Source organism: Nelusetta ayraudi, unplaced genomic scaffold (assembly GCF_046127955.1).
Source record: "Nelusetta ayraudi isolate G7.1 ecotype Tasmania unplaced genomic scaffold, CSIRO-AGI_Nayr_v1 ptg000020l, whole genome shotgun sequence".
In the NCBI taxonomy this organism is placed as follows: Eukaryota; Metazoa; Chordata; class Actinopteri; order Tetraodontiformes; family Monacanthidae; genus Nelusetta; species Nelusetta ayraudi.
Genome location: NW_027466070.1, coordinates 218,215 through 240,646, shown reverse-complemented (window position 1 = coordinate 240,646; position 22,432 = coordinate 218,215). Strand labels below are relative to the sequence as shown.

Below are 22,432 nucleotides of genomic sequence, written 5' to 3'. Positions count from 1 at the left end.
TTAGTCATTTAGGTTTCCTGCCTCAATATCCCAGTGCACCGACCCCAAAAGAAAATCAATAAAAAGTAAAACAGGAGGTTTGCAAATCGCTTTGGTTGTGTTTATTTTCACTTTGCAAACAATCCCCCATTCGATCCACAAGCACCGCGTGTTATTGTTCACTATTGTTTGCGGTTTGTCGTAGTGGAGGTTAAAGGGAAGTCAGTTGTCCGAAGAGGCATCTCACGGCCGCTCAGGTTGCAAGGCGGGGGGGGCGGAGTTTAGAGCTGTGACATCAGATCGGTTTCGGCCTTTACACAAAGCCAGGCAAAGCGGTGTTTTCAAAAGAAAAAAATCCACCCTGAGGAGCGTTTTTGAAAAAAGTGCGGTTTCAGTGAAAACGCCAGATTTGTGTAAACGGGGCCTCAGTTTGAGCACCACCCCCCCCGGTTGCCAGTGTGTGACTTTTCCACACGCTACTGGATGAAACGAATGGCGGCACATGTTGAACACTCACCCTCCCTGAAGGAGCCGCCGCAGCTCCAGCCGAGTGCAGGGCTTCCCCTCTTCCTGGGGCTGGTGTTGGATCGCCTCAGCTTGCTGCCGTCTCGGCCCTTCCGACCTCCTCCTCCTCCACCTCCTCCGCCTCCGCCACCGCCGCTTCCTTTATAGGCGCTGATGGCCGACAGCGGGAAGGAACCGCCACGGAACTCCAGCAGGTGTCTGTCCATCTCTGCGGCAGGAGCCAACAAACTTCTTTTAATCCTCCGTCCAGCCGTCTGTCAGGGCGGAGGGAGCCGCAGGGAGGGCGGAGGGATACGCACCGTGGCGAGGCAGAGGGCACCCGGACAGCACGGCCTTGTTGAGCAGGATGCTGAGGGCGGCCTTCACCACCGCCTGCTGGCCGGCACTCAGCCCGCAGCTGCTAGGAGACGGTCGCTGGGACGACGGCGGCGGCGGCGAGGAGGAAGAGGAGGAGGAGGACGACGACGACGAAGAGGAGGAACGCTTGGCCGTCACCCTGGAGATGATGGCGTCCTCCACACGGGGCACCACCACAGCGTTCCACAGCCGAGCCAGCCATCTGGATCCACACACAGCAGACGCATTACACTCACTGTTATTTTGTTTTGTTTAAAAAAAAGAGGGTATAAATATGAATATGAAATACACACAAACATGTATATGTCCATACATATATGTATACTGTATATATATACATACATATATTCACGTACATACATGTATACACACATACTGTATATATGTAGTAGTAATAGTCTTTTCTTTGTCCCCGTGGGAAAATTGAATGATATATATGCAGTACATATATACACATACTGTTTATATATGTATATATATGTGTGTATATATACATATATATGTATACACATACACACATCTATATATGAACATATATATGTACACATATACATATATGTATATATGTATGTATATATACATATATACATAAACACACATATGGATATGTATACACACGCATTTAATGATGACGACGGTGTGCGTGTGTGTGTGTGTGTGTGTACAAACACAATGTCAGCCAAAATGTATACACACATCAAGGACAGAAAAATGTTCACATCTATTTAAACACCATCATTAAATATTCATGCAAGTTTTTCTTTTCCTGACGTGTGTATTATTTTGGCTGACTCTCTATGTACACACAGTAAATACATATGTATACATATATATAATAACAATATGATGTGATAATAATAATACTAATATGTATTGATTCCGTGATGTTTGACCGACCTGACCACTGCGTGTGTGTTGTCCTGCAGCAGCGGGCAGGACAGGAAGAGCCGCGGCCCCAGCAAAGCCTCATGGGTGCCGAGGCGCGACAGGCAGGCGTTGAGCTGCTGCCACACCTGACTCACCCACAGCGCCGACCGCTCCGCAGCGCCATCCGGTGACCACACACCCGTCCCAGTCTGAAGCCGGTGAAAGAATTTGATAGAGAAAAAAGGAAAGAAAATGAGACAGTTTGTCAATAACGAACAATGCTTGTTTGACTTTGCCTGCATTTTTTCAGGCTCAGCCGGTAAATGAATGCGGCCTGAACACACGACACCAGCGACGACGCTCCGCTCACCTTGCGAATTGCCTTCCTGCGCAGGTGTCGTCCCAGCAGGCCGTGCAGCGGCTCCTGGTCCCAGCGAAGCGTCACCCAGCGGAAGTGCTGCTGGAGGCGGAGCTCCGAGCCCTGCAGGCGGGGCTTGGACACGGTGGCGAGGAGGAAGCTGCCTTCGCGGAAGTGGTGAGCGCCTGAATGAGGAGGAGGAGGAGGAGGAGGAGGAGGAAGAGGAAGAGGAAGAGGTTACTCCTCCGCTGGAGACCAACGGTGGCTCCACGGCTCCGCCCCCCTCCGACCCCACCTGAGCTGAGGAGCAGCGGCGACGCGGCGCCTCGGTTGTCCAAGCTGTGGCACAGATCTCCCAGCAGGCCGCTGAGCGACGCCGCCCTCTCCAGCCCCTCCAGCAGGACCACCACACACCGGGCCGCCGGACCGCCCGCGCCCACCGCCGGCACCAGGAACCCTGAGGTAGGGAGCCAGGAACAGGTCAAAGGTCACCAATGTGATGAAAACTAATTTGATAGCTTGATAATAAGAAAAAAATAAAATAAATAAATGAAACTGTTGAAAAAGGAACAATGGAAAAACTAAATGCAGAATACTAAAAAAGTTACTTCTTTATAGAATGTATTCATCTTGACAAAGAAAGTAACTAAGATTAATTACATTTTTAACTTTTTCATTTGTCAAAATTCAATTTGCTGTGCGTGTGCGTGCACGTGCGCATGTGTGTGTGTGTGTCGTCAGGGCCGACAATGTGGGGACGCTGCATAATAGATGAGGGAGGTCCAAAAAGAGAGATCGGTCGGGATCAAACTACAGACTTCCCGACGTGTCGTCTGCCCGTGTGTGTGTGCATATGTGTGTGTGTGTGTGTGTGTGTGTGTGTGTGTGTGTGTGTGTGTGTGTGTGTGTGTGCGTGTGTGTGTGCGTGTGTGCGCCCACCACAGGTGACGAAGGTCTCCAGCAGCTGCTCTCTGCTCAGGTTCTGGTCCACCTCCACCTTCACCACGTCACAGCCGAGCCCCCCGACCTCCTGCTTCCACTGGCCAACACAGAGGGGAGGGGTGAGGAGCAAGAGAGAGAGAGTGGGAGAGAGAGAGCGAGAGGGAGAGAGAGAGAGAGGTGAGACGGGAGTGCAACGTCGCCATGGAAACAAAGAAAAATCTACTACGAGCGTGTGGCCCGCCGAGAGAGCTGGAGCGAGGAGGAGAATATCAATGAGCAGGGAGGGCTTTTCCAGCCTCCTCGCCAGCAGTTTCATCCTGTTGCCCCATCAGCGGGAAAATGTCTTCCAAATTAGGAGTTTATAAAAATTAAAGTCATTATGAGAACGGCATTGTGGGAAGGGGATGCTTGATGGGGGCAGAGGAAGAGAGCGAGAGAGGGAGAGAGAGAGAGAGAGAGAGAGAGAGAGAGAGAGAGAGAGAGAGAGAGAGAGGATGCAGCTGGAGGACATGATATTTTCTGCTCCGATCACGATATCGTGATACAGACATCTTCAATACGTCACAATAGTTGTGGAATCATAGGATTAAATGTTAAAATGGAAAAAACAAGAACTGCAAAATAAACAAAAGTTTTACAGTTTTACTTTGAAAACCTGATGAATTGGTGAATCAATTGGGAAAAGTATTTAAAAAATATATACGAGGAAAATACACATTGATTGAATGGTGGGATGTACATCATCGCAAACGACAACGCAACGTTGGTGTTGTTGGAGGTCATGTGACCAGATTATCGCCAAAAGAAGCATTTTCAAAAATGATCCCCCAGACTGTTTGTTAAAATCAAAATGATTTTGCAAGTGTAAAAAAAAAAAAAAAAAAAATCCTGAAATTCTTCCTGTTCCTCCTAAACCCCGACATGCTTGCGTGAGCCCCGGAGACGCTTCACCACGACCGACCTGTGCTTTGCACTCGGCCTCAGTGCGGTTGCATCAGTGGCTGCAATCACGCCGAGGCGCAATCGAAAGTTTTCCAACTAAAAGATGAAAGATTCCACATCTAACAGGCCGCCGCCCCCTTTCATCTCACTCGCAGGTCTCCAGGCGAGGCAATTTCACCCGCACTGGCACCGCGCTCCACGCCAGATGAACGAGAGGTCCGACGGAGCCGTGAAGGTCACCCCCCCCCCAGCACCCCCCACCCCTGAACCATCTCCATGTTTTTCCCCTCAGTGCACCGGGTTTTCATTTTTGCGCTGCAGGTCGGGGAGCTGCGGGCGGTGGTACCTTGATGCAGCGAGCCACCAGGTTGGCCATGTTCTCCTGACAGCTGCCCTCCAGCCCGTGGAAGATGAGGCTTCCATACTGTTCCACCTGGACAAACAAGTGGGATGTTAATAAAAAAAAAAAAGCCCGGTGAGACACGATCCACTCAAAAAGATGTGAATTAAGAAGTATGTATTTTTTGCTGACAATGAGAAATGTGTTGAGTTGGAGTTGAAAATGTTGTTTTCAACAATAGGTGGAAATCCCAAATTACGACTAATGTTAAATCTATTTTTTCCTCTCACGAGCTCTCACTAACCCAAGAATTACGCAAACCCTAAATGTCGCAATAAAAAACTGGTAATATGGCTAAAAGGTTTTGACGCTCTCATGTCAGGTGCTTTTCCAGACGTGTCGATACAGAGGTGTATCGCAAAAGTGTCATGGAAACTCTTTTCATTTCGCATTTACACGTCAGCGGACGTGACGTACGGGAGTCACGTGACCAGTTCACTTCAACTTCGACTAATAGTTTCAACTTGACCGACCCGGCCAGTAGGGGGCAGTGCAGCTGCCGTGGAACACCGCTTGATTCCAAATCCTCCTCCGTCCATCACTTCTTCTCCTTCTTCACCGCTCTGCTCCTGCCGTCCTTCAGCGTTCTCTCCGTTTTCAGCATCTTACTCATCTAATCCCTCTAATCCTTCACGCTCCTTTGTGGTCTCCTGTGTGTGTGTGTGTGTGTGTGTGTGTGTGTGTGTGTGTGTGTGTGTGTGTGTGTGTGTGGGGTTACATACCAGGCGGACGTAGTTGTGCAGCAGCGGCAGGGGGAGGAGGTTTTCCAGAGCGAGCTCGTCGAAGCAGGAATCAGACAGACCTGTCAAACACACACACACACACACACACACACACACACACACACACACACACACACACACACACACACACACACACACACACACACAGAGTTGAGGCTATGGGTGTCAGCGGCGGAGGAGAAATCAGCCTCCAGCCTCCTCACCAACACCAACAGCTGCAGACAGGAGGAGGCTGAAGGTGACCTTGGACTAGACGGCCAGCAGCAGTTTCCGTCATAGACAGACGCGCTCAAATCTGCCATCGGAAGAAACTTTCACTCTTTGAGGAAAAAAAAAAAAAAAAAAATCCCACCGACATTTCCAAAATGTTTGTTTCGCTTTGCGTTGTTTTTTTTTTGTTTTTTTTTAAATGAAATGAGACCAATCTTCTGCCTCTCTAGGAACGATTACACAAGACAGCGAGCAAAAAGTAAAATAAAAAAAATCTTGAACATTCAACCCGACGACATGTTAGCCCTCTGTTTACAGCCTCCAGCTAAAACTGAGGCTGTGGCGGACCTTCCACATGTTTAGAGGGGAACAAAAAGAAGGTGGCCGCGGGGGGGGGGGGGGGGGGAGCCTCAAAAAAAGCATTGACTTCCTATCTGTTGTCATTATGTCATTATGTTGCAGCTACTTAGCAATTTTCCAATTTTGATGAATTAAAATGAGTAGCACCAATTTGATTTGTATTTGCGTGTAAAATATTCCAAGAGTGAGTGACAGGTGGAGGAGGCGGGCGGAGGGTGGACGGACGGACGGACGGACGGAGGTGCAGCAGGTGTGCTCGGCTGCTGCTCATTGTGATGTTCTTGGTGCAGAACTACAGCCGAGTGCTTTCTCTTTTCTTGCCCTCTCTCTGTGACTCACCCAGACGAGTTAGAAAGGCACCGGGTCCAGCGAGAACAGAGAGACACGCCGCCGCCGCCGCCGCAGCAGCAGCAGCAGCAGCAGCAGCAGCAGCACCAGCAGCAGCAGCAGCAGCAGCAAAGTGTACGAGCAACACTTCCAGCGTCTGCAGCTGTGACTCATCCGGAACCATTAAGTTGCGGCTCAGAGGATCCATTCCACCCTCACCTGCTCCCGTCCCCAAACTGACGTAAACAAGAATTACTTCTTTTCTCCGCCCTCCCTCCCTCTTCTTAATGTGGGTGCCGCCTAGATGTGAAACGCACCGAGTGGCGCCGCCGCCGCCGCCACCGCCGCCAGGTGCAGAAACACAGCCGGAGCCGTGATTTGCAGTCAGCGGAGTTCATGTTAAATGCGTCGACGTCGGGAGATTATTCTGTTGTCTGGCTCGTCGACAGACTTTATTTGTTTGTCATTGAGTTTTACATCGAGATGAAATAACGACGCAGCGGCTTGGTGCACAGCAGCAGCAATGACAGTAGTTGCATGCAAAAAGGAATGAATAGACATATTCAAAACTGAAACGACGAAACACTTTAGAATAAAAAGATAAATAAGGAAAAAACGTGTTGCACAGTCCTGCGCACAGTAGCTTTCCAACTGTTAAAAATTATTTATTTTTTTTAATCTATCACACTGATTAATAACGTCACTTGTGGACTTTTCTCTGTGTTGAATTCCAAATCAAGGCTGAACTGCTCTGGCTCAAGTCTCTCCCTCCATGCCGTGCGGCCACAAACACGTCCAAGCTGATCTGTTGGGCTCTTTCATCCACCAAATGGCGTTTGTGATCAGCGAGTAATTCAGTCTTATTTTTTTTTTGTATTGTTTTGTTGGCGGGGGAACCAACGGGAGTGGAGTGGCAGGGTTGCCAGGTTTGTACCTTTGAGGCGGATGGTGATGCACTGGCTGAGAGGCTTTCTGACCAGGTCCCAGGGGGACGAGGGGAGCTCCTGACCTGGCAACCACTCCGTGTCTCCTGCGGGGGGAGAGACAGAGACGGGCGAAACGGCAGGAGGTGAGCGGAGACGTCGGCTGTGAAAGTCGAGCGCGAGTCGAAAACGTGCAAAAACAAACAAAACAAAAAAAAAAAATCACAAAAACAGCAAAAATGTCAAAAATAAACACATCTTAATCACGGTGGTGAAAATCTTACCCAGAACATAAATGACAAGCAATAAAACAGTAAAACATTTAATAGAGTTTGTCAAAATAAATTTGGAGCCGTCGCCCTATTAAATCTGGTTTGTAGCAGTAGACTGTAAACACAGGGCTAAAAATGTTGTATTTCTACAAATCCAAAGAGTTCTTTGGGTGTGATGCATCTATACTAGATGTCTTGAACCTCTTCATTTAGTCAAGTAATAGAATAGGAATAGAATAGATATACTGTATTGACCCCCCCACCCCAGCACTAAAAACAATACGAAAAATAACCTCTGCACTACTTACACAAAGCATTTCAGTGAAAGGATTTTTAATTGGCCGCCATGACCTTCACGTCTTCCCGTTTTCCAAACGTCCAATTGTTAGAGCCGCAGCAGACAGTCAAAGCGATCGGATTAAGTCAGTTCAGACTGTCTGGTGAGAAGGTGCTCATGCAAATGCACCCTCTTGAGAGGAGGATCGTGGGTGGAGTCAGGCGAGGATAAAGGGGCAGACGACACGTGTCTGGAAGTCTGCAGTTTGATCCCGACACACACACACGACAGACTTCCCCCCCCCCCTAAATTGGCGTCTCTCTCCTCTCGACCTCCCTCATCTATTATGCATCCCTCTGCTGCAGCGTCCCCACATTGTTAGCCCCGACGACGCACGCGCGCACACACACACACACACGCGCACTCTTTACTGTGTAAGGAGACAACGGGCCAGACGATAAACGCCGATGCTGGCGTGAACCATGTGATCAGACCTAATGAGGAACTATTTCAGGAAGTGAGCTGTCTGATGTTCAGTCTAAAAAAGACACACACACACACACACACACACACACACACACACACACACACACACACACACACACACACACACGCACACGCACACGCATCAATAACTTTACATCAACTTTTTTTGGTTCTTTTGTACATGTGAACAGAACCTTCACCACCAGGTGTTGCAGTCTAAAGGTCCTTACACACCGAGAGGGAATATGCAAGGTAAATAATTTGATTTTTTTTTTTTTTTTTAAATCTCTTAAAGTCAATGCAACCTTCCACACCTGCAGCGAATGTCCACGTGGCGAAAAAGCAGCCGTTATTTATTTTTTTTGCTCTTGTGTGTGTTTCTCCTTCGGCGCGAAGGAAAAAGCGGCAAACTGTATTCGCTTAGCGAATTTTATACGCCTATTTGCCAGGCGCTAGGTGTGTACAGGAAAAATTTGCCGGCGAAAAATTTGTGTTTTCACGTCGATTATTTGCGTCGCTTGGCCTATTGCCCAGTGTGTCAGGACCTTCACGCTCTATGTGACCAAAACAAACCGTCCCACTTGCACTGCCTGCGTACAACAATGGTTTCCTATGTTTTCACAGGACTCTTTAACCTAAAAATTCACTACGCTAGCCAAGCTAACACCAAAATCAACGATTTGTCCACGTGTGGAGTGCAAGTTAAAAGGGGCGGGGCAACAACAGCAACATCCTGGGTCCTCACCTATCAGGTAGGAGGAGATGCTCCCGGGGCCGAGGCCCAGCGGTGACCTTTGCCCTTCCTCCCTGAGCGATTCTCCGCTTACAGTCTGGAGGTAGGAGGTGAAGGCGTGGCTGAGGGCGGAGCCAAGCTGAGACCAGCGGGTGGAGCGGCCCACCGAGACTCGGCCCAGCACCAGGTGGCTGCTGGCCCCGCCCACGCCATCCTCCCCCCCCTCCGCCTCCCCCACTTCTTCTGGCGGTGCAAGCAGACATGTGGACCACCAGGGGTCTCCACTGGAGCACTGGAGACGCACCAGGACGCGGTACGAGTCTGCAGGAAGAGAAGAGGAAGCAGACAGATAAATACGTGAATAACCCTGCAGCCAACACATTAAAAGCATTTTTGTGAACATAAGTGCCGACAGGAAGTCACTCACGTAGGTTTTCAAGTAGATCTTTGCAGTCGTCGGTAGCTACGTCGTGAATAGTGCGATTACAATTGTCCCGCCTCTCGATGTCCTGCTCACTGTGGCTGCACAGCACCTCCAGACACTCCTACACACACACACACACACACACACACACACAGGCTATCACCATTAACTTCATCAACATCAACTTCATTTTACCCTTCCTTTGCACAGCCCGACGTCAACTTTAATGCAACAATATGCGATACAGCCACCTTCACCACTAGGGGTCGTAGTTTTACACTGTATGAAACCACAAGAAGCCGTCTTACCTGCACAATGTGCGCACCGCAACAGAGAAACAAGCACACTAACAACTAGAACTAATAACCACCTTTGCAGTCGCGGGAGCTCGATTCGTTTATTGTTTTTATTTGTTGTTCATTTCGCGCGGCATGATTTGGCATCAACTCAGGTTTTAAAATCGCTCCCCTCATTTACTCAGAAACTGCATTAACAGTCTTTGTTCCTCCCACTCGTCTGCCACCTGATTACAGCAACGACGCGGAAGGCAGAAGAAGAATTTGAGTAAGGTTCATTTTTAAAGAACACAGTGGGTTGCCTGGCAACCTTCTCCCAAACTTCACCGTCACAACGGGAGCTCTTCTTACAGATCCCCTCCTAGACCCCGCACGCTCTGCACCCCTGAGGCCTGCCCGATGTGGACTGAGACGAATGTGATTAATCAGCCAGGGGAAGAATTTTCATCAGATAATTGCGTCGTAGCATCAACCAGCTAATTAATCCGCAAAAGGAAGTGACAAAGCAAGAGGGGGAAGGATTAAAGCAGAAGGTGCACTACGGGGAGAAGAGGGGTGCGGAACCTCGCGTCATCTTCACAAGGCCGGGGCGTGAGCCACGACAGGAAGTGACAATAAATGTTCCTCATTGGTATTCTGCTCAGACGTCCCGTCGGAGTCAGAGTGGGACGTTGAGCCGTCAAGGTCGGATCAGCCGGTGTCCTGCCGCTGAGGGGGCGGACGGGACGGCGGGACGATGTTCAATCCGTTAAATTTTTTTTACTGCACGGTCGCTGGAGAGCTACTTCCTGTTTACACAGCACCTGAGCTCAGGGCTTGTGGGTGGGGTCAAGTCGGGACAAGACTAAGAACCATGTGGCCGCCGTTGGAGCCAGGAGAGAACAAACGCTTGATTTAATACAATCATAAAGTATTGAAAAGGTATTTGGGGCCTGAGGTGCTGAAGAGCATTTTTGCGCAGTGAATTAATTACTGAATTAATCTAGCGTTACATTTTTTTAACATTTTAACTCAAAATGGATCTGCATGAAAGATAAATCAATGAAAAGTAAATGAACTTAAAGTGGTTCCGGAAAACAGTGCTTTGTGCTCTTATCACAATGGTCACGGATACCACTCCCAGCTTAGTGGCCACACCCCCACCCAGGTGTTGGCTCCGCCCTTTGAAAGCACCTTGTTTTATAATATCCCCTTTCAAAGATGTGGAAGAAAAGAAGAGTTTTAGCTGGAGGCTGTGAACAGAGGGCTAACGATGCTGCTAGCTGAGTTTTGAATGGAAGAAACCGGCGGCAGAGGTCACGGCTCTGACCTTGAGGCCGAGGGCGGCGGCCATGTGTGCAGCGGTCCAGCCGTCGTGGTTGGCCCGGTTCAGCAGCGTGGCGGGCAGAGCCTGGAGGTCGGGGGTCACAGTGGGCTCGCCCTGAGGCGGGTGGAGGCGGAGGAGGACGCACAGCGTCTCCACCTGGCCGGAGCGCACGGCGGCGTGCAGGCAGGTGCAGCCGTCCTGCAGGGCGGAGCAGAGCGGAGAGACACGTTGGAACCACTGACAGAGAAGGTTGTGAACGAGGTGATTCATGTGAGTGATCGTCGATTAGTTTCAGTTTCACATTCAGCACCAGATAATAATATAACATTTGAATCAATCCAGTCTACTTCTGATTCAACACTTGTTACGACAATCTAAATTTATTCTGTTTATTTCTTTGTCCTTTTTTTAAACTTTGCAACTCGTACATTCATCAAAAAAAATTCCAAAATTCAGACTACTCCATATTCATTTTTTTCCTTGTTCTCTTTGCCCAGTTTGCCAGCGACTAGACGATAAATCATTAGATCGGCTGACACGCCGGCCCCCCTACCTGCCCCCCCCTGCCCCCACGTCTAAAAATAGCGTCGTGCTGACGAGGTCGGAGATGCTTTAGAGACTCTGTCGACTCTCCGGGTGAGCGGAGAATCCGGGCGTCTAAATGTGGAACAAAGCCGCCCACTAAACATAGGCTCTCTTGTCACATGCCGTCAACGCCGGCAATTAACTGAGCCCTATGGTTGCCATGGAGACGCAGGAAGCCTGCGAGCAGATCCCAGGATGCAGCTGTGGGACCGGATGAATTCCTTATGTGGAGCAGGGAAGGTGTGAAGTGCAGAGGAATGAAAGGAAGGAAGGAAGGAAGGAAGGAAGGAAGGAAGGGTGACTGGAGGTTCATTCAGTGGAATCTAGACGGTCACATGCAGAACCGGTTGTGAAGCCACCTACAGCAGGTGGGAGGGGCCATGAAACTGACCTCGTTACTGTATTCCTCCATATGATTTGCTGTTCTGTTTTGAGGTTTGTTGACGAAATGGACAATTTACGAGCCAACAGGAAGTGTTTTCACCGTTCACAATGTCAAAAAAACAAAACGGCTCAGAGAGGCTGAAAAAGAAATGAAGGTCAAGCAAAAAAATATGGATCCGGAGGATATTTCTAGTCTGAAATCTCTGCATCCACAACAACAAGCTCTCATCAGTGTCGTTTTCAGCCGGTGAGACCCAATCAGCAGTGATTTGAGGCAAAAGAGGCGGAGCTAAAGTTGGGCTTCAGTTGTGTTTGGCCGGCTTGTAATCTGTCAGTGATTTTTTTAGTTTTTATATAAATGTGCATTTTTTTCCCCCTCTAATTTGGCAACCCATCCTGATGCCACAGTGTCTTCACACCGACGCAGTCGAGGAGGATTTCAAGCGGACGTACCGCGGTGGTGCGTGCACGCTCGGCTCCGGCGCTCAGCAGCGGGCGGACGCACTCAGGCCGTCCCGCCTCGCAGGCCAGGAAGAGCGGCGTCTGTCCCGCCGCAGCCGTCGAGTTCACGTCAGCTCCGGCAGCCAACAGCGCCTCCACACAGCTGGAGGGGGGGGGGGATCACAGGGGTAAAACAATTACATTCATTGACTTTGGCTCATTCGTTTTCGTTATTTTTATAAAATAAGAATTGAGATGAACACAGAGACAGTCATTAAAATAAGCTTTTTCTAAGTTACTATATTCAGAATGAAATTCAGACGACTCCATAACTTAAAAAAAAACAAACAACCTCTCTATGAGTCTGAGTGTGTGTGTGTGTGTGTGTGTGTGTGTCCCAGCATGCCTTCTGGATATCCCCGCTCTATAAATATAACACTGTGATCAGATATTACAACACTGCACATTCCCCAGCTGGTCAGGGGCATCGTGGTTTTTTGGCACCAGCACACACACACACACACACACACACACACACACACACACACACACACACACACACACACACACACACACACACACACACACACACACACACACGCACAGTGTAAGTAAGTATTTTTCCCTCTGTACAGATGAAATGTCTTAAGGTTCAACTACCACCTGTTAATAATTCATGATAACAATCTAAATGTTTAATGCCCAAACCGATTTAAAATGCTGTTAAACTTTAACCCAGGAACATTTTCTTTGTTTAGGTGCATCAATGTTGTATAAACAAAAGTTTATTAAATATTTGAGAGGGTTTATGGGTAGAAGTTTTCGTGCTATGTCAATACTGTTATTATATTTCTCACTCAGTAACTATCACAATTGTGTAGTGTGTTTTCTAGTAAAACCACCATGATACAGTGTTGCCGTGATATTGAAGTTGGAATATGATATTATGGCGGTATTGTAAAATTCGAAATCTAGTTAACATTTCGTGCCATCTAGTAGACTACAAAAAAAAAAAAGCCTGTTGTTCTCATTTGACTAAAAGTGAGGATTGTACTTACAACATATCCTGTCAGTTGTGTGATAGATAGCAGAACGCTGCCCACACACACACACACACACACACACACACACACACACACACACACACACACACACACACACACACACACACACACACACACACACACACACCACACACACACACGCGTGGCATCAGCACGGCATTTTGATTCGTGACTCACGGTTTCCTCTCGCTGGATTTTTTTTTTTTTTGTGTGTGTGTGTGTGTGTCAGATGCGTGTGGGCGACTCACCCGCTGTGGCCGTGGGCGGCTGCCAGGTGTAAAGGTGTGAATCCATTTTCGTGGGACACATCAGCGGGTGATCCTGAGGACAGCAGCAGCTTGACACGTTCTGACAGAGAGAGAGGAGGACGTGTTCAACACGGAGGACGCCAGGACAAAATGTGACATCAAGTGGGACATAAGAAAACGGGGACAGTGACGTTTTGCTCCGGGGCTCCCCCTGCAGCTACGGAGTGTTTGGAGGATGACCCCAATTGTTTTGTCATTCAGTCAAGTCGTTTTAACACAAGTTGCAGCGTTGCAATGATGCCACTGGTGTAAAAGGTCGGGGTTTGTGTATTTTCAATGTCATTCCCACCGCGAGATGGCACTCAGTTTCACCAACAGTGGGCCTTTAAAAAGAAACATTTTTCTGAATGGCTCTGGCTGCTGCTTCATCACTTTAAACAGACCGTGAATCAAAAAAAAAAAAACCCGACTCCTCAGAGCCTCGTACCACTGTGTCTCACGAGCTTTAGCCACACACAGACCGTCTACTATTCTTAAATAATGAAAAGAAAAAATTGCCCTCATGCCTTTGCAGGACGGCAAACAGAAAATCCCCGGGAAGACTGATCAAAGGACGGACTGCGAGGAGCCTGAACGCGGTGGAGGAGAAGTGGGGCAGCTCTGCAGCTCTCTGCAGCACACGTGACATCTGACTAAAATAGTCACACGCATATTTCGCCGTGTGACACAGCAGGGGCTGAACGGTATTGTGGGGGGTTTGGGTGGGGGTCGGGCGGAGAATACAGCGTTCCTCCTTAAAACCTGACACAGAAAAAAAAATCCCTTTTGCTTTTTTTTTTTTTTTTGGCTTTCTTGATTTTATGTTGCTTTGTCGCTGCACGTTTTCCACATCATGGCATCGCGAAGTGAAAATGAATGAACTCACGAGCAATTGGAGTAAGAGGACGATTAGCTCAGAGGAGGAGGAAAACTCCTGGGAAAAGGAAGGCTGGATGAAATATTGATGGGAGACCGACACCAGTGTGTGTGTGTGTGTGTGTGTGTGTGTGTGTGTGTGTGTGTGTGTGTGTGTGTCATCTCTATGAAAGTCCACCCATAACCCCCCGCACCCTCCCCCACCACCACGACCACCACCACCATGTCCTTCAGCTGGCTGCTACCCTCCCTCCTGCAAAACGATCAACACATTTCCCCACCGCGTTACACCACCTCTCCCAGCAGGGGGTGCACAGTCCGACCGGCCTAGAAAGTGTGTTTACTTACGTGTTGGATCTGCTCGCATCAATTATTCGCTGTGTGCGGCTGTTTGCTCGGCACCGCGGGGGCCACTTTGGGCTAATTTTATGTGTGTGTCAGTCAGATGGGCCCGTGGTAAACTAGCACGGCGAGGAAGCAGCGGCGCCGGTACGGCCGTCCGTCTGCCTTAACGGCGGCCGACATAATGGGATCGGACAGCGCTCGTGCAATTAGAGGATTTACAGCGGCGCAGGGAGAATGTTGATCAGCGTCGCGTCTCTAGCCTCTTACCCCGTCTTTGTTTGCGGAGCACCCCCGGGCAAGGGCCTGGAGACGCTGGCTCGGCTTCAACAATGTCATTGAGGAACCTTAAAACAGTTCCAACTTTGAGAGCTCCCGACTGAAACGTTTTCAGCACGGCGAAGTCTGGATTCTTTAAGGGGAAAGAGGGGCTGCTACATCCTGGGCTTAGCAGGAAGGCAGGAAGCTGAAGCAGCTAAACGGTGTGTGTGTGTGTGTGTGTTTGTGTGTGTGTGTGTGTTTGTGTGTGTGTGTGTGTGTGTGTGTGTGTGTGTGTGTGTGTGTGTGTGTGTGTGTGTGTCAGCATGGACACCACAGTGGAAACAATGTGTGTGTCAACGTGGAAGCCACAGTGTGAACACCATGTGTGTCAGCGCGGACGCTACAGTGGTTAGTCTGATCACAACTGGACAACATTTCCTCATTCAAAGATATTCAAAGAAGAAAAAGCTGAAGCCACTGCAGGTTTTTTTCACCGTTTTTTTCCTGCACTGTTGACTGGCTTTGGATGCACTTTAGTCAAGCTCTGCTCACCATCTGGGACATGCAACAAGTGCTGCCCTTGAGACCAACAGGAAGCATTGAGCTGTTACCAAGTGGCTCCAGTGGAGCTACATACAGTGAATCTGATTGGCTCTAGAGGTTTTTGTGAAGTTAGTTTTTAGATGGCCTCTTAACCAGATGGATTCCAGACATCATTCAAATGAAAACAACAACAACATTAATGCTATTATTTTATCTATATAAAAAATAAATTATAATAAATATAATAATTGTGAAATACCTGTGTGTCCGTTTTGAGCAGCAGCAAACAAGGCAGAGGTTTGGTTGTGGTTGTTGTAGAGGTGATGGTCTAAGTCCAGATGATTGGGTTGGTTCTCCGTGGTGGCAGAGGTTGTGTTGGCGGACCAAGAGGAGTTGGATGAGGTGGAGGTGGAGGTGGAGGAGGTGGTGGTGGTGGTGGTGGTGGTGGTCGGGTCTGGTTGGTTAAGCAGCATTGACAATAAAGTGACATTTCCCTGGGAAGCAGCTTGGGGGAGCAGGGGACGCCCGCCGTCCAGGGCAGCAGGCCCACCGCCGCTGAGAGAGGAGACTACGGAGGGACGCCAGCCTGCAGGAGGGGGGGACGAGGAGGAGGGAGGGGGGAGGGAGGGATGGCAACAGGTTAAACCAGGAGCAGGTTTATGGAACAGGAAGGAAGGAGGGAGGGAAGGAGGAAGCTCCTCTAGAAGTGCTGAGCGCAGGGAGTGAAAAGAGTGAGAGAGGAGAGCGGACGGTTCGGAGAGGAGGAGACACACGTCAGTTCCCAAGCTGAGGACCTTCAGCCTCTTCTGTCTGAGCAGCAGGCAGGCGACTCCAGTGCTGTTTTTAATGTTCGTTTCATATCACCTAACTGGTGTCAGGTGCAGGTCTTACATCAGCCCCTACAGCATGTCGCTAAGACGCTAAGAGACAGGGTTGTGAACGATAAACTGAAGCGACCAGATATCCGGCTGCAGCCTCACAAATCGATTCAAATTATCAACGACTTCATAGATGAATCGGTTATAGACACAAGGACTTTCAACTGGCTCTACCTCAAACGCCGACTGTGCAGCGACTACGACTTGGTCACCGGAGAAATACAAAGAGCGAAAAAAATAAAGATGATGCTGACAAAAACGCAGCACACCCACGGACGGGTGTCCCGGGCGCCTCCAGCTGTCCTGCAGTCTGGTGGTGAGTTTTCACTGCCGTGACTGGGTGGGATTACGCCAGAGCAGCATCGCGCCAGAGCAGGTAGCCTGGCTGGCTGGCAGACGGAGGATCAGTCGTCCGGTGACACTGTTGCTTTTGCGCTGCAGGAGATTAGCTTCTCTTTCTGATGCGCTGAAAGTTCTAAACCTTGTGCTGTTATTCATTGAACTGTGGCGTTTGTGTTTGGTCAAAATAACACAAAGCACCTGCAGGAGGTTTTCCTGATGCTTCGATTCAACTAAGGAAGTCAGAGTACGACTAAATTACATTTAAAAACGCAGAGGCTGCTGCTGCTGCTGCTGCTGCTGCTGCTGCTGCTGCTGCTGCTGCTGCTGCCAGAAGAGTCTGTGGTGACATCAGAGACGAAGTAGTCCGTCATTTAAAATTCATACATTAAGTGTGTCCTCGCAGGTTTTCTTCCAAATGGATAAGAAGAAAGAGTTTATAGGCAGATCGAGCACAGAGAGCACAGGCCTGAGTGGGAAATCAAAGCAGTTTGGACTTTTGTAACAGTTTAAACTATTGTCTACGTCAATCAGACGTCCCTTAAGGTCGTGCTCGCTGTAGCACGAAGGTCAAACTCTGAGGCTGTGTGAGCATTTGCCTAATGGAGTGGAAAAAGAGGGAGCGTCGGAGTTGGAGCTGAAAAAATGCAGCGGAGGAACAGAAAAAGGACGATGATGACGCCGCGGCTGCACAGTGAGAAAGACGAGGCGCGCGAGTGCAGAGGAAAACGCATCAAGCTGCCGACAGCCGACTCTCAGATCTGTTGTGACGCGATACATCTGGAGAGAAGAAGAAGAAGAAGAAGAAGTTTCCCCACAGGACGCTGCTGCCGCTGCTTTATTAGAGTTTAAAATGGAGGAGATGCTGCAAGCAAATGCAAGATGATTTCAAAGAGCGTCACCCTCGGCGTTAGCAGCTTTCATCATTTCCCGGCTTTGGTTACAAACAAGGCTTTTATTTTTGGGGGGATTTATGTACCTTAACGAGCACTTGCATGCAACGAGCAAAAACGAGATGCAAAAAAGAATTTCAGAGGGAGAATTTGAATTCCAGTTTGTCACAAGCTCTGGTTTCTTATCTAATGAGCCCACAAAGCAGCTGTTAGCTGCTAAATTTAGACATTTTTTATTTGTCATTTGTCCACGATGGCTCCGTGTTTATGTTGTGATGGCCCTGGATGTAAATGTGTGCAGCGTTGAGGAAAAAACAATGACGTAAAGCCGCTTCACACGCAGTCTGACCATCTGACTGCCAGTGACTGTCGGCCATCTGGAAAGCAAAGGCGGGACTCGCTCTCCAGATCTAAATCTGCAATTGAATTAGAATCAGGATGGAGACATTGCCTGGAATTGTCTTTGAGCGCACTAGCGGACGGCGTGACGGAACACGGCGAGGGGAAGAGCGCCACAAACGGCAACAAATCAAAACTCAGAAGTGTCAAGCGGGAAGTGACACGGGCAAAGAGTGCAGGAGGGACGGAGGAGGAGCGGCGGCGGCGGCAGAGGCGGAGGCGTGCGACTCTAGGATGGAGGAGGAGGAAGATGAGGAGGATGAGGGGGAGGAGGTGGAGGAGGAAGGGGTGAGGACAGAGAGCAGCCTCTGGCATCAGCTTCAGAGAGGACAGGAAGGGGCGGAGCCAGCAGGAGGAAACCCAACGACCGGCAGGAACAGAGAGACTGCGTCTTAATTCTGGGTCTGCATCCTTCGTCGGCTGGGTCCTCCGAAAGACCCGCCTCCCCGCTAACCAAATGGGATGGTCTAGCCTTCGGAGTATTTCCTGGTTGCTTGACCGCTGTTCCCTACTGCTGGCCGACCCCGGAAGTGACGTTTTTATAGCATCAAGCTAACCATTGGTTCGCCATCCAACCATGATGTTGGATGTTTAAATAAGTAAAAACCCTACAGTATAAACTTCACATTTTATGTGAAATTTGAATAAATTTATAAATTTATATGTCATGTCTTTGCCAGTAGATGCCGCCATTGCAGCTGAATTCCCAGGATCCCAGGATGCTTTGCAGCAGCACGCAAAGCATCCTGGGATACGGGAGGCCGCGAAGGATGATAGTAGCGGTGCATCCGCCCAATCCGCGAAAAAGCAGGGCGCCTTTGAAGGGCGGATTTGGAGCATCCTTTGAATTCTAGCGAAATGGCACAGGCCTTCGCGCAGTGCTGTGGCACAACTGGCCTTCATGATGCAGACCCTGAATTGAGGACACAGCCAGTGAGGGGAAACATCTGGCTGGCCTCAGCTCCCGTGGAGCAGAAGGTGAGCAGAGAAGAAAACCCCAGAAAAAGGAGTCGGGGGAGGAAGTGGGGGGGGGGGGGGCGTCATCTTTATTTAGCCGTTGCAAAGCTGCTGCAGCTGCTGCTGTTTCCCTGCGCACTTGGCTCACAGCGTGGAAAGGTGGAAGTGCGAGAGGAGAGGCAGCGGGGAGAGCTGGAGGGAGACGGTGGAGGGGTGAGCCCCTTTACCTGATGCTGCTGCCAGGGGGCTGCCCGCTGAGGCGCAGCAGCTACGGGAGGATGGAGGAGTGCTAATGGAGGCGGGGCAGGAGGTGGATGGGGAGAGGGAGGGGGAGAGGGAGGGCGGGGAGATGATGGAGGCGGGGCTACTGACAACCATGGCAGTGCTGACGGCGGACGGACACTCGGAACATGCTGCTGCTGCTGCTGCTGCTGCTGCTGGCGGCTGCTGCTGCTGCTGCTGCTGCAACCGAGAGCCCCGGCCGGTTCCCGGGGAGCCGGAGGGGCAGCAGGGACCCACCTGAGAGGCCGTCAGGGCTGGGACCAGGTCCAGGGCCGGTTTGGGCGGCAGCTGGGGCGTGGCCGGTTTGGGCCCCGCCCCGGGGCCGCGCCCGCCGTCGCCCCCCGCCGCCGCCGCCACCTTCATGGGCGGGTGGGGCGGCGAGGGGGTCTGGGAGAGCCCCGGCTTTTTGGGCGGGATGGGAGGAGGGTTGCCCCGGTCGATCCGTGCCACCGTGGGCGACTTGATGCCGATGGGGTGGGCCAGGCGGCCCGGGAAGGGCCCGCCCTCTGAGGCCGAGTGGGGCAGGGCGGGGCGCAGGGAGCCGGCGCCCCCCGCCGGTGGGCTGGTGAAACGCGACAGCACCTGCGTGACGGTGTGGCGCGCCTGCTGCTTGGCGGCAAAGTTGTCCCGGTTGGTGGGCGAGAGGTCGCGGGCGGGGGGACTCTGGGACGACGTCCCGTTTTGGTCCTGCTCCTGGAACTTGTAGCGGGCGGCCTGGACGCGGGGGCTGACCCCGGCGGGGAGGGCGTGGGGGGGCGGAGCCTCCGAGCCGTTCTCCGCCTGCGAGCCACCGCCGCCGCCGCGGCCGGCCGTCTTGGGCAGGCTGAGGCCCACGTAGTTGGACGGCGTGGGCTTGACGGGGATGGTCAGCGGGGTCTTCTTGGGGGGCTCGGCCTCGGCGGGGGGCGGGTCCGTCTGGCAGGAGGCCGTCTTGGAGGCCACGGGCTCCGTGGCGACCGAGACGGAAGTGGCGGCGGCGGCGGCGGCGGGTTTCGGGGCGGCGCCCTCCCCGCCGTCGCCCAGTTCAGTCCTGAGCTGCTCCACCTGCTGCCGCAGACTCAGGCCCTCGGCCTCCTCGCGGCCCAGCCGGGCGCGCAGCTGCTCGCGCTCCGTGTCCAAGTCCGACAGCTGCTTCTCCATCTTGGCCTCCATCTGCTGGCCGCGCTGCCGCTCGCCGCTCAGCTCCTCCTGCAGGCGGCCGGCGGCGCGGCTCTCCTCGTCCAGCCGCGCCTGCAGCTCGTCGAAGCGCTGCGACTCCTCCACCACCCGCGTGGCCAGCTGCTTGCACTCGCGCACCAGCATCATCACGATGTGCTTGTTCTTCTCACGCTCGTCCTTCAGCTGCGCCGTCAGCTTGCGGTGCTCCTGCTCCAGGCTCTGCAGCTGCAGCTTCTCCATCTCCAGCTGCAGCAACAGTCACACACGAACACACACGGAGAGTCAGAGTCACAAATTAGGCATCAAAAGTTGTTAGTTGGGTTTGTCTGTGAAGGTTCTCAGTGGTTCAGGTTATCGTAGTGTAGAAGGGTTAAGTTGAGGGAACTGGACTTGCTCTTGCGATCTTGATCAACTTAACCCTTCTACATTGTTAATTGGTTCTTTATTGGCATTGTTTGAAATAAAACAACAAAATTTAGCTCTGAGCTCCAGAGGCATAAAAATAAGTAAACCTGGGGCTGTCGAAGTTAAAGTGTTAATAACGCGTTAATAACACGTTAATAATGCGTCAACAAACAACAAGGAGCTGGACAGGAAGTCACTCAAAGAAACACAGGAAAATCTGGTTAATTTTCAAAATAAAATACGGCGATTGTATTTGCGATCATATTTGTGTACGTCGTATTTGTCAGTATCTAGCATCATAGTGCGAGAGAGATGAAACAAACAAGCATACAAACACACACATACAACACAGTTTAAGTACGTGATTTATTGCGAGTTAACTCAGGGTACTCATGCGATTAATCGTGATTAAAAATTTTAATCGACTGAGAGCCCTAATTGAAACTCAAAATTAGACCTAGCCAAAGTGCACTGCGCAAATGTTCAGTGCCAGAGAGAGAAAACGGAGGTATGGTTCACAGTGCTTGTATGTCTGACATTAGAGTATAAGATGAAAAAACAACAATTAAAAGCATAATTTATTACAATTTTATTCCTTAAAGTGAATGAAACCATTCCTGATGAATGCACATTTGCGACGCAGAGCAAAACACATGAGTCAGAGTGCAGGTTCATGCAGAGCAGACTGGACGGCTGCGGGCCGGAGGTCAGAAGGTCGGAGGGTTTCTGCTTTATCTGTCCGGAGGAACACGGCGTCTCTGCACGCGGTAGAATTTCCACACGGTGTCACAGAGCGGAGTCTCTATATCCGGAGCGCCGCCGCTATTGTTAGCGCCGCGCCGGCCTAGCGCCGGGTAACAAGGCTTAACTTTGGCTCTCGGCTAAATTGCCGAGACCTCGGCGCTCCATTAAGCCTCGGACAAAGGAGCCCCCACCCTTGCACCTCGCCCGCTGCTTCACCTTTACCCTGCACATCGCCACCGGACCACTGTGAGGAAGAGCAGGCGGAGCAGGAGGAGGAGGAGGAAGGGTTTGCATGAGGTTAATGAGCAGCGGTGGTGGGGGGGTTCATTACTCCAGAGGAGGTGCTGCAACTAGGTGCTAATTGGCGGAGGATTACGTCCGCTGTAGGTCGGCCCGACACCCTGGGAGAGCCAGAGTGGGGTGACGGTGAGACTGAGAGCAGCGTGGAGGGAATCCAAGGAGCTTTGTCCATGCTGACGGGGCGTCCAGAGGAGGGTTTCTTTGTTTGTTGGTGCATCTCCAGAACCAAAAACTGTGGCCGTTTCTCAGGTTTGTCAGTGGATTCACGTTCTTGTGGTATTGCTGCCTTCTAGTCCTGGTCAACGTTTTCTCAGATATATAGAAGAATTGATTGAATTGAATTGATATTATCATGATCCAGATGTACTAAAAAAAAACAAAAAAACTTTGGGGCTTTGTGATCATTCAAAAGGGCTTTGGGGCACATCCAAACATGCACCGGCATGTTGGCATTTATGACAAAACAGCACAAAACGTCCCTAAAAAGACTGTCCATATTATAATGCCATGAAGAGTAACAATCATGGTTTTTGTCTCTGGACCTTTCTGGAGCCAACAGCAGATCAC

The 22,432-nt window shown here is 50.6% G+C and overlaps 1 protein-coding gene and 2 long non-coding RNA genes across 5 annotated transcripts in view; 2 read left to right on the top strand and 1 right to left on the bottom strand.

The window, feature by feature from the left end:
- Positions 1 to 22,432, bottom strand: part of cttnbp2 (cortactin binding protein 2) — a 56,224-nt gene that overhangs the window by 3,263 nt on the left and 30,529 nt on the right. For both annotated transcript variants that reach the window (XR_012926737.1, XM_076027188.1), the window contains exons 4-19: positions 19,204 to 20,662; positions 15,770 to 16,096; positions 13,450 to 13,549; positions 12,150 to 12,300; positions 10,731 to 10,925; positions 9,129 to 9,246; positions 8,714 to 9,022; positions 6,945 to 7,040; positions 5,093 to 5,172; positions 4,317 to 4,403; positions 3,026 to 3,125; positions 2,382 to 2,543; positions 2,099 to 2,271; positions 1,759 to 1,937; positions 804 to 1,063; positions 497 to 712 (exon numbers count right to left, since the gene is read on the bottom strand). Coding sequence is in view for 1 of the 2 variants with exons in the window: in XM_076027188.1 (XP_075883303.1) it covers positions 497 to 712; positions 804 to 1,063; positions 1,759 to 1,937; positions 2,099 to 2,271; positions 2,382 to 2,543; positions 3,026 to 3,125; positions 4,317 to 4,403; positions 5,093 to 5,172; positions 6,945 to 7,040; positions 8,714 to 9,022; positions 9,129 to 9,246; positions 10,731 to 10,925; positions 12,150 to 12,300; positions 13,450 to 13,549; positions 15,770 to 16,096; positions 19,204 to 20,662 (4,012 nt within the window). In the remaining variant the exon portion in view is untranslated. The remainder of the gene's footprint in view (positions 1 to 496; positions 713 to 803; positions 1,064 to 1,758; positions 1,938 to 2,098; positions 2,272 to 2,381; positions 2,544 to 3,025; positions 3,126 to 4,316; positions 4,404 to 5,092; positions 5,173 to 6,944; positions 7,041 to 8,713; positions 9,023 to 9,128; positions 9,247 to 10,730; positions 10,926 to 12,149; positions 12,301 to 13,449; positions 13,550 to 15,769; positions 16,097 to 19,203; positions 20,663 to 22,432) is intronic.
- Positions 6,945 to 9,106, top strand: LOC142888786 (uncharacterized). 2 transcript variants are annotated; one of them, XR_012926740.1, is made up of 4 exons: positions 6,945 to 7,079; positions 8,160 to 8,220; positions 8,593 to 8,720; positions 8,798 to 9,106. It is a non-coding gene; the product is annotated as an uncharacterized LOC142888786 (long non-coding RNA). The 2 variants fall into 2 exon arrangements; XR_012926739.1 differs by lacking the exon at positions 8,160 to 8,220 and having other exon boundaries at positions 6,971 to 7,079.
- On the top strand, positions 10,859 to 12,312 carry LOC142888785 (uncharacterized). The gene is made up of 2 exons (XR_012926738.1): positions 10,859 to 10,997; positions 12,105 to 12,312. It is a non-coding gene; the product is annotated as an uncharacterized LOC142888785 (long non-coding RNA).